This window comes from Lytechinus pictus, chromosome 5 (assembly GCF_037042905.1).
Source record: "Lytechinus pictus isolate F3 Inbred chromosome 5, Lp3.0, whole genome shotgun sequence".
In the NCBI taxonomy this organism is placed as follows: domain Eukaryota; kingdom Metazoa; phylum Echinodermata; class Echinoidea; order Temnopleuroida; family Toxopneustidae; genus Lytechinus; species Lytechinus pictus.
Genome location: NC_087249.1, coordinates 20,841,025 through 20,852,781, shown reverse-complemented (window position 1 = coordinate 20,852,781; position 11,757 = coordinate 20,841,025). Strand labels below are relative to the sequence as shown.

Here is an 11,757-nt window from a genome sequence, read left to right as displayed (position 1 = left end):
TCTTTCCTATGTGATTGGTATATATACTAGCCTCTTGTCGAGGCCCTGTCGGCTGCTTTCCGAGCGAACATGGCTAAGCAAGGGAGAGAGCGAAGCAGAGCGCCGCGAGACAGGGCCTCTTGACATCTGTGGGCCGAATTTCACCGACTTTCTTTTGTTTTTTATTGTTTTTACCAATATTCCGACCAAGAACTGGTCGGTGAAAATCATCCAATGAGAGCGCGGGCCGCTATGACGTCATATTGAATATTCATGAGCTCATCTTGAATGGCGACCCGTGGATTCTTGGCGAAGAGTGACGACGAAATATCAAAGAGCATTGAATATGCCTCTAAAATGCTGTGAGGGCCTATCAGTGACCTGGATGTACACCGCACGATCTATCAATACTCAAACTGAGTATATTATAGCTCCGCATGGGACACTATATGCGACTTGTCAAATTTCTAAATAAAGATGCCATGAAGTGGTCCTGAATCGAAAGTTTACAGTGTTTTTATTTCAATAAACATATTTTGTAATTGGCAACCTCCGAACTTCCTACGACAAATGAATCGTGTTCGTATGCTGGTAGGAACGACAATGAATAGTAGGAACCTTGTGAAAAGTCAGAGTAGCGTTCTTCTGGCAAGAAAAAAATGCATGCTGCTTTTCATTAACAATTCTTACATTTCACCATAGACAATTAGTGGAATGCGGGAATGTTGCTGTGAAAAGATTATGAGGAAATTATTATATCCCTCAATCGGCAATGCTCGCTCGAAGGGTTAGCAAAGTCGTTATCTTTATATATATACAATGACCTGAAAGTTTGTCTATTTTCAAATTTTCCCTCCCCTTATTTCATTTACTTTTATATCCCTCCTTCCCCTTCTCCCTCCTCTTTTCTTCTTTTTTTTTTTTCTATTTCATTTGCGCCGCCGAGGGGGGGGGGGGCTAGGGGCTTAGGCCCCCCACCTGGATCCGCCTATGTACATGTTAAACAGCCATCCATCATGTCCATTTAATTGCTCCATGATGAGTGAAACTGGCTTGCAATCAGATTTCCCCCCCCCCCCCAAAGACGAATTTATAATGGGGAGTTCACATTGACGATAGGTTGATTAAATTAGGGAAAAGTTTTCGATGAACATTTCATGAAAATCGATCAATGAACTATAGAGGGATTTGAACTTTTAAAGTGTTTGATGCCAAATAAATATCTGTTTCGATTCAAATTGACAGAATCAACACTTTATTTTAAGTGTAAAATCATTGATAATTATTATCACTTATTTTATAACTCATTATTCTAGACCCTTTTTGGTTAAATTCTGTAAATTTTGTGTTAACATTGATATAAATATACCCGGGGGGGCCACTTCCATTCACGAGTGGATACCATGCGCGACCATGGGGTCTCGAAAAGCACCCTAAACACGTAATTTCCATATTCTGAAAATGCACCCCTTAACAAGTATTGGCGTGTGAAACCCTACCCTTAACAAGTATTGGAAACAAAACGATACTCTTGGCAAATGTTCCCTGAAATGAACCCCTAAACAAGTACAGGAATGTTTTATTGTTACGGGTCCTTCGGTCGTCGGCTTTACCTTATTTGGTTTAGTACGACCCCACCTTCTACACCTCGCGCAAATCGGACTCTAAACACGAAGTATTGGGGCAAAAAGGACATCCTTTTTAAAACATTTTAATTTTGTTTTATCATCCCCGCGAACACGTCCCTAAACACGTAATATTCCTAGCGAAATAGATACCCTTTTTTCATTATTTTTGTGTTTTTGACACCCTTATCACGTTACGTACGTAACGTGCCCTATCGTGAAAAAGACATCCTTTTTACGTGTTTTTTTGGTCGCGCATGGTATCCACTCGTCAATGTAAGTGGCCCCCCCGGGTAAATATATAGAAAATTGATATAAGACATTGTGATTGGAAGACAGGATGAAAACAGACACAACCATATTTCCGAGCTACTGAATTCAACTTTTAAAGGAAAAAATCAAATCAAGTTTTAAAGAAATCTGTAAATATTCATAGAAAATATAGCATGGAGAGTAAATATCACAAGTGTTTTTTTAGGAAAAAAGTGTACAAAGAAGGCTGAAAAAATAATGAAGAATTATGTTTATCGAACCTATTATTACATACGTATTTCATATTCTCTTTTCTAATAACTAGAATATGTTGTCAATTTTTTATGCTCAATAATATTTGATTGTATATCATGTTTTCATTTTCTTTGGTTCAATGTACAGTACAATGTCTCTCGATCTATTTCTGATTCTCTGTCACTCTGTCTCACAATCTGACTCTTTCTGTCTCTCTCCTCTCTTTCCAACACCCTCTCACTCTCTGACTCCCCCCCCCCCCCCTTTGCTTCTATTATTGCCATTTAATTCTCCTTCAGCAAGAAACAGCAAAATTTGAAACATTTCTCTTTCTAATCTCGATGCGTTCACACTTGTGTTGTACATAAACAAATATATAAATACTACATGACAATGAGTTGCATTTTACAAAATCTTGTATTATTCTGCAATTTCTTCAAAAGGGCTGAGACAAGTGGTAGAGAAGACCAAAAAATAAAAATTGCTAAGATTTTAATTAAAGGTGATCATAGCCTGGCCTGGAATTAAATGCATGCTGATTGTTTTAATCTCGACAGCCGAAAGACATTTATCCTGTTACATTCACACCAATTAAACCGACTGCAAACGGGCTGCAAACCGATCAAAACAGTTTCGTTATTTTCAATGACGTACTATCGGTCGGTTTGTGTAGTCGGTTGTGCCGTAGCATTACATTCCACCTGATGAGTGTATTTCACGCGAGTCAGAAATAATATTGTTCTGATAGTGTCTAAACGACATGGGCGGTGTTACATTGGACAGGGGCGATTCCCCTGATGATTTTTTTTTAATTATGTCGGGAGAAGAATAGACAATTATTTTTTTATTAAGAGGGAAAAGTACGAAAGAAGATAGAAGAGTATTGATTATACGAAGGTATGAGTCGTCTATTAATATTACACCTAAATATTCAATTAAAAAAAAAAAAACACCCCATTTGTGTCATTTCGCCCCAGTCAAGCACAAAGGGGCCATCCCTGCTTGACTGTATAACTATCATACAATTAAACTTTATACCCAAATGGTCCCTTTTCAGAAGTCAGATTTAATTTAGGCAATGGTTTGATATGACATGATCTTAAAATTATGGGAAACTAAACACTTCAAAATTGCATTTCCATATTTCAGTTTCCTGTCTTTGATTGGCTCTTTCCTCGTAGTTCATTATGAAGATAACCATTCCAGTCATTGCTCTCAGTCAATTATAAATGAATGAGTTTTTGAAAGGATCTGTCAAATTGAACTTGTCTATTAGAGATAGGCATACCTTTCTAATTTACGTATTTAGAACAGAGTCTAAATTAAACCCGAGTTTAGAATACTGGCAATTGTGGTTAAAAATTAATCCAATATACTACATTTCACGTTGAACAGCGCCAGCTCAGGACCATAACCTGCATTCTTACCCATAAGTGCAAAACATGTTGATCATATACCAACGAGAATGATACACAATTCTTCTGCTCGTCTTTTAAATATTCATAAACCTCTCTACATTATTCCCCCTAAAACAAATCTGAAAGCAGTATATGGTCCAATGTAATCCAGTTTTTTTTCTGAAGATAGAAAGACCATCATATTTTAAAGCCGAAAATCCATAACATACTTGCGTGTTTTTTTAAAGTGATCAAGACTTCCATAATGCACATGGATTCAAAACAGGAGATTAACGTGTGCCATAGATATAGAGCTATTTTTTGGTTCAGTTCCACCGCCTAAAAGAGAAATATATGTCTGGCATCATACCAGTCGTTCGTAACTGTGCGTAACTTTATGATCTACTTTATATTATGAAACGACTCATGATTCGAACAGATTAGTAATCCATAAGTTATTCTATAGATGGAAGTTAATTCAAAATGACTAATTTGATCTTGGCTAAGATAATTATAAATAAGAAAAATTCGAACGTATACAATGTCCATTACACGTGATTATGATTACACATAATAATTACGATATTCATACAAAGGGATTTTTGTAGATATTGTTGAAGAATGTACATTTTGCTAAATGGATTGAGACGATTGCACAAACTCTCGAAAAATATCTGTACCATTTCGATGAAAACTAGAATAAGAATGGCGTGCATCGCCATTCCATATAACGATTGACAAAGGAATACAAATTATGAAATGAGATATCGTAAAGACTAATAAATAAATGTGCACACTTAAAAATATTTTTCAATCGTGCGATATGATTGTTGGTTTATCATTGAGAAGTATTTATAGATTGATTGTCCACATAATGATTGCAAATACGGCCCTACAAAAGACATGGTACAGTGCATACACTAGTACGAAAAATTAAAACATTGATATTTAGGAACTGCTAAATATATACGAAGTGATGATATTATTGGAACTCGTCGAATGTTACTAACTATAATACGCCATCTACGATGAGGGTTTGATTGAAAATTCAACCTGGCAATCAAAAGTTTTTAAATACCAAAACAGATGAATTTTGCTGATTGAGAAAAAAAAAGATCCACGTTTTGCATGGTATAAAGTTTAAGGCTGATATTTTCATACGGATTTTCAGAATAACAATATGATAAAATATCACGAGATAATATGATAAAATGTCACGAGATAATATGATAAAAGGTCACGAGATAATATCAAACTAATCGATAATAGACTATGGTGAAATTCGTAACCAACCCCTTATAAAAACAGTTGTATAAAAAGAATATGCGTCATGGTACATACCAGTGGTTGAATAGGATTACAGTTCAAACATTAAGCAACTTGATAATTTGCACAATAAATTTCAAGTGCATAGCCTATAATTGATAAATTAAAATAATATGACTAGAATTACATTAATTATAGCACGTTATATATTTTCATTTTTCGGATCACTGATCTGAGAAATATAGAACTTTCACAAAACTAAAGATAAATATATAATCATGATAAAATTTGTTGCACTACTAATTTTGATTGTCAACTTTAAAAATTGCTTTATGGGATCGTAATCAATCATTATTATTGCTCTAATTACAACAATATAAAAATGATGTCAAAGATATGTTAAACACATCGTTATAAAATAATTTAGAGAAAGGATAAACGTTATATTTCAGAACATGAAACACATACCACGATAAATCCATGAGTATGTATTCAAGATTTATACGCAAAATCAGTGTTTCGTAACATTGAATCGACCAAACACCCATGGGTGCATGTATGTCGGTAGTGAATAACCGAACATTAAATAGTCATCTTCATACTTTTTGTAGAGACGTTTAATTTGATTGGTCCATACTTGTAAGAAGTAATGATCGTATATGGAGCCTTCGTGACTGGGTGTATTGGAATGCGGTTCATATTTGACAAGCGAATGTATCCGAGCGCTTTTGAGCATATTGGTAAACTCCGATGGCCCCTCCTCAAGCTTCCCAATGAAGTTATATTTAATTTCACAAGGCATTGCCAGCTTGGACGTCGGCTGCCAGAGACTTGAAAAGATGTCGTCCGGGGCATCTTCCACAAAATAAGCGAATTCTTGAAAACTTATGTTCGATGATCTGTTGTAATGCACACCCGTGTTCCACTTCCGGTATGTTTCCTCTATGATGGCTTCATATTGCTTGCTGTACGCTGACGGCGACAGGAATTTCCGGCGATACGCGGAAACAATACGCGCGAAGGGATCTCGGACAAATAACAACTTCTTGTACTCTCGAAGACGTTGTCGAATTTCTGTCTCGTCGTATGAGCTCAGAACTCGCCAACCGTTTTCCTCCGCTGCTCCGCTCCCACTTTGCGATCCAGGGAAAGATAGCTGCTTGAAAGCATCCTTCCAGAAGTCGGAAGCTGCCATCGGGACAGCCAAGAAGATGATCTCCAAACGATCGCTTACGAGGTAATGCGACAATTGCGTTCGGTTGGCGTGGATGATGCGTTCTAAGGAGCCGTTGCGAAGGTCGGGTCGTTGATCGCACATACGTTCTACTGCCTGCTTCCGTGCAGCCTGGATCTGGTCCCATGTGCGAGTCTTCAACGCCCTCAGTTCTCTCCTCTTCATCGCCTTTTCCCTTGAGAGTTTCAACCTACGAGGTTCCACAAGGATAAGGTGATCTTCCTCAAGAGTTCTTGAACTATCATCACCTGCGTGATATAGTTTCGTCCTGTTCTGATTCAGGAAACTTCTCGGCAGGACAAGAGTCATGTTTTTCCTCGGAATTTTCCTCGACCCTGCTTCATGGACAGCTGAGTTGTCTCTTGATTGGACTTGATGTAGCTGATGCGTCATATTGTGGACATCCTCTTTTCTGTTTGTAATATCCCACTGCTCTACATCCAGAGAAGACTGTGCTAGTTGTAACGAACCCGTTCTTGTAACTCTTGTAGCTGTAATGCAATAAACATGATAAAGACAGAAAATGTACATATATTAATTTGATCTAACAAAATGTGGACCTTATTTCTTTATGCAATTTTATTTCATTCTAAAACCCTTAACCTGTCAAACTCCTCATTGTTTTGATAAAACATTCTCCAATGCCCTATGTATATAGCTAAAAGAAGACCCTGGGCCCCGTCTTATAGGTTGATCCCAACACGGGGGGGAATGATCTTTGAGTGTGGAGTTTCTTACAGTGTGTGATGGAAGGGGGGGGGGGGGGTGCGAGTGTCAGTGTGAGGATATAAACTTTATAAAGGGTATGTCTATGATTCGAGGCGAGGGGGAACGTGTGAGAGAGTTAGAGGGCGGCTGGTCGTCTCCTCCCTCACTTCTGCCCTTTCCAGCCTGAGTAGGTTTTTGTTTTAATGCTTTGCATCATGGTCTTTCTAAATTATTTTTTAATAACTTTGCCAAAGTTTGTTGCTGATTGGTTTTCATTCTAGGGGTTCTTGCTCATGTAAAAATATGATATTGTTTTAATGAAATGATATACATGTACTCCGCTTTCTCCTTGTTGATTTTTTTTTTCTTTTTTTTTCCGATCACTCCAATCCCTTGTATATATTTTGATTTTTTTGTTGTAAATTTTATAGTGGAATTTGATGTAAATGATTTGTATGTTGAAGATTTATCAATAAAAACATTAAAAAAAAAAAAAAAAAGGTTGATCCCAACACGTAGAATTTCCGATCAAAGTATTTTCCCAATATGATGCATATACTTATGCATGCATGCATTCATTATTGTCTTGATAGATGGGGCCCGTTGCAGAAAGAGTCGCAATCAATCGCACCTCTCTAAAAATCATGCGCAATTTGATTTTCAACAAATCAACAGCGCGCATTTGGGACTTACGATTGATTTTTTGACTTGCATTTAAACGCAACTCTTTCTGCAACGGGTCCGAGTGTGCATACGCTCCTCCTCGTTTCCAAAGGAATGTCATGTATATTCCATGATACAGAATTACGAAAATGATGCGGGATTTCTATCATGATTTGAGCAATGATCAATCGCAGCTCTTTGTCAAACGGGGACCTGGTAAATGCACTATATTACGGCTTCAATGTGCATCTGTCCATTTCTGGTCAAATATCTGACATTCAGTTTGTAGTTGTACTTGTGAATGAATGGCTCAAAATGAGGGAAAACAGGGGAGCGTTTCCTTTAAGAAAGGATGTTAATTTCATCCGATATGTGTTATCCGACAGTTACTGCGTGCTTCTTAGCCAATCAGACTCGAGCAAAGCGTTTCTCAGATAAACCAAAAGCAAGTTGAGTTACTTGTCCGATGATAAAATGTTGACGAAATGCTCTTCTGGGGAGCGTTTCATGAAATGACTTGTCGGACGTTTTATCTGACAGGTCCTGTACTATCCGACAGTTGTCATATAGTGACAGTGCTTCTCAGCCAATCAAAATCAAGGAAAGTTGTCAGATCTGACAACTTGTCGGATGAAAATGTTGATGAAACACTCCCCAGATATACATATAGCTTAATTATGATTTATTTGGACCTTTGATGAGGTTTAAAATGGAGGTTAGCATAAACATTTACAAACCTGTCTTGGAGCGTGGATAATGCAGCTGCATGGTGGTGTAGAATAGCGAACTGACGGAGAAGATGAAGATGAGGAGGATGAAGATACGGGTTACGAAGGCAGATCTGAGGCTAGGGGCCATGTCGTCAGGAAGGGGGATACTAACAACAGTCTCCTGGGCATCCGGCTTCATTGCGAGATGAAACTTACGATCGTCCGCACGGGCCTGGTATGGACAAAAAAACATGGACATAAAAACGTTGAAAATTAAATTTGCCTTCAATGAAATAAGTTTGCTTTTCATGCAATGTGTTGTAAGCCAGGATAAAGAATGTTAATGAATGTAAGATTTGTCTTATTTAAGACATTGTATAAATGAAATATAAATCTATTCATCTTTTAGAGTCTGAAATTAATTGAAAATATGAGATATGAGTTTACATTATAACGAAGTCAGTATGGAGCTACGGGCGAGGGAAGAAGCAAAAGAAAGAAAAGTATAGCATGATATGAGAAAATGCATCCAGATAAGAAAAAGAAATGATAAGTTAAAGAAAGAAATATATCGAACAATGGATAAATGAAGAGTAAAACAGATAAAAGAGCGGAGAAAGAGATATTTTGATATTTTTTTAAAGAGACAGAAATGGAATTTGAGCGAAAGGCGAGTGAAATTAATACAAAGTCAGACAGATAGATGGGTAGGTAGGTAGGTAGATAGATAGATAGATAGATAGATAGGTAGACAGATAGATACATCGATACATGTATAATAGTTAAACAGATAATGAGAGATAGATAGTAAGGCATAGACACACGCACGCACACACACACACTATTATATATATATATATATAAAAAGGGTAGATAGCTCTGGGGAACCTTGATTTAAGCTACGCCTACCATTGTTCTCTTCATCCATTTCTTTCACACAATATATATATATATATAAAGAGAGAGGGGGAGAGACAGAGAGGGGGGTAGGAGGGGGGAGAGAGAGGGAGATAAATAGAGAAAAACAGAATATACTGTACAAAGAAGTCGATGCAGGAACTAAGGATGAAAAGGAGGTGCAGAGATGAAAGAGAACAAGAAGAGAAAGAAAATTCCAACAGGAGTATTTTGTAGAACCAATTATTATAAATGAGACATTTGCAAACAGGTAGGTCAGATAAAGAAGAGTGCCCTCGGAGAAGAGACATCGTACAAATACAAGAATTAATACAAAATGTTCTTACACTGTCCAAAGGAATTTATTTTTGTCGATTCAATCTTTCCTCGAACAATATCTCAACCTTTTCCAGTCGTGTTTTAAATCGAAGGACACCATCTCAACCATCTGAACGTTTTCGGCATCCACGAGGTCGAAAGCTCATAACTTTCCCGGATAAAAATAAGGTTACCTTCTCAACAAGTCGTCGCCAATCAACTCAACCTCCAACAATAGCCCACCATGAGTACACCAAGTAAACGTATATATGGCTTCAGAGCAAACAGTCAACTGATGGATATCGGACTTAACATACATGCCCAGTATGTTTGTGTGCGCTACTGATTTGAAGTCAGGGAAACACAATATAAACACACAGCGTGGCGTTTTTATATCCACACATGTGGGCTCCGGTGTCGATAATGATATGCAAATCGGCGCCAAAATTACCACACTTTCGCTTTCCCTTTTACTCTATACTGAAATTATTGCTATGTTACTATGGGTTACTATTTTTCAAACTTGTTTGTTCTTTTTCCACTATACTTTTTTTAATATTTATTAAAAATAATGTATTGTCAAGAAAATTTTCATCGATTTCGCATAACACACGTGCCAGGATTTACGATAAGCAAGTGGCCGCTTAAAATGATAAGTGATATCCTCAGAAATTAATTTGCTAGAAAGATTTAATAACTAAAGTTTTGATACTATAAGGCCAATAAAATGTATGTAGGCCGTAACCATTATCCACAACGAGTTCAAAAGATAGCTTGGATGTGCAGTGATCCCCATAATCCCATATAATCACGTGGTGCAGGTGGCCCTGCTGGGTTCAATCCAAAATTAATGCTTTATTTCAACCTTGGCCTATTGCTTAAAGGACAAGTCCACCCCAACAAAAAGTTGATTCGAATCAAAAGAGAAAAATCCAACAAGCACAAATTACACTGAAAATTTCATCAAAATCGGATGTAAAATAAGAAAGTTATGACATTTTAAATTTTCGCTTTATTTCACAAAACAGTTACATTCACATCCTTGTCGGTATGCAAATGAGGAGAGTGATGACATCACTCACTCACTACTTCTTTTGTATTTCATCATAATGTGAAATATCCCAATTTTCCACCTGTTGTCTTGTGAAACAACGATTAATTCCTCCCTGAACATGAGGAATTAACATTGTTTAAATCTATATGGTTCAATCAAGTTGGTCCTTATTGTCAAATCTGTAAAAAATGAAATATTGTATAATCAACAATAAAAAAAACAAAAGAAATAGGGAGTGAGGGACAGCATCGACTGTGACATTTGAATGTCACTGAGTTGTACATATCACTGTTTTGTAGAAAATAAGCGAAACTTTTAAATGTCATAAATTTCTTATTTTACATCCGATTTTGATGAAATTTTCAGCATAATACTCGTTTGATTTTTTTCTATTTATTCAAATCAACATTTTCTGGGGTGGACTTGACCTTTAACAAGTATCTAAAAAAGAGAATACGTTGTTCCATTGTTACAGGTGCGGTCGTCAGCAACAACTCAAAGAAAGAAATAGTACCTAGCAGCTCATCAACCTTGTGACAAACACACTGAGAGTATACCGAGGAGATCATTTGGGTGTGGAAACGACCCACAACGAACAACAAAGAAAGATTCGAAATTGTATATTCAATTGATATTTTTTTCAACGAATGAAACGTAACCAGTTGTATTTCAGCGTCAACTATAAGTGATTTAAAAAAAAAATTGGTCAACATTTTTACAACAATTTTTTCTTTCTTCTTCCTTTCTTCTTCTTCTTCTTCTACTACTACTACTCTACTACTACTACGACGACGACTACTGTAATGATGTTTCCATGACAACAATATATATTACTCTGAAGAGTAACCATGGTAATAGTAAAGTTGCAGTACTCACCAAAGAGTGAAGAAACCCGATTCACGGTAAAGCCTTAATTCGAATATCGGATATGATAAATTAATTCCTTCTGATCACTCACTGGTACCTTGTCCTTTACCATCAGGAGTCGAAGGGAAAGTAAACCAAACACCTTCTTATCCGAATTCCACCCCCAGATTGTACGACCAAGGTGATTCTATAAATAACATTCCATTAAGGAGAGCCTGATTGTTGATCTCTATTTACCTAAATTACTGATTCGCGGCGGCGCAGCGAAGCCTTATACAAGTGAAAAAAAAACTTTTTGAAATAAATCTCAATTATAATGCATTTCTTACGTAACGCAAAGTAAAGCGCCCACTTTTCTTTTATAGTTGCACGATCAGACCCAGTTTCTATAATGAATGGAATCAGTTTGGTAAAGGGGGGGGGGGTGATTTGCAACGTACATTCATCTATGGGGAATATATCAAGTAATGTTATAATGATCCTTACAAGGTGGTTTGCTCCATTCATTAACATTTGAGTCAGATATATTTTA

At 36.8% G+C, this 11,757-nt stretch overlaps 1 protein-coding gene across 2 annotated transcripts; it reads right to left on the bottom strand.

Annotated features, from left to right (window-relative positions):
- Positions 1 to 2,509: 2,509 nt before the first annotated feature.
- On the bottom strand, positions 2,510 to 11,497 carry LOC129262297 (carbohydrate sulfotransferase 11-like). Of its 2 annotated transcripts, none has more exons than XM_054900393.2 (3): positions 11,235 to 11,497; positions 8,117 to 8,321; positions 2,510 to 6,499 (listed from the first exon to the last, which is right to left on the bottom strand). In XM_054900393.2, the coding sequence occupies exons 2-3, from the start codon at positions 8,286 to 8,288 to the stop codon at positions 5,286 to 5,288; spliced, it is 1,386 nt and encodes a 461-aa protein (XP_054756368.2). In that variant the 5' UTR covers positions 8,289 to 8,321; positions 11,235 to 11,497; the 3' UTR covers positions 2,510 to 5,285. The 2 variants fall into 2 exon arrangements, with proteins under 2 accessions (XP_054756368.2, XP_054756369.2); XM_054900394.2 differs by lacking the exon at positions 11,235 to 11,497 and adding an exon at positions 9,334 to 9,598.
- Between the last annotated feature and the right edge of the window lie 260 nt (positions 11,498 to 11,757).

Coding starts and splice junctions, on each gene's coding strand:
- LOC129262297 (XM_054900393.2), bottom strand. CDS start 8,288: ATGAAGCCGGATGCCCAGGAGACTGTTGTTAGTATCCCCCTTCCTGAC. Junction 6,500..8,116: donor TTATCCACGCTCCAAGACAG/GTTTGTAAATGT, acceptor ATTGCATTACAG/CTACAAGAGTTACAAGAACG.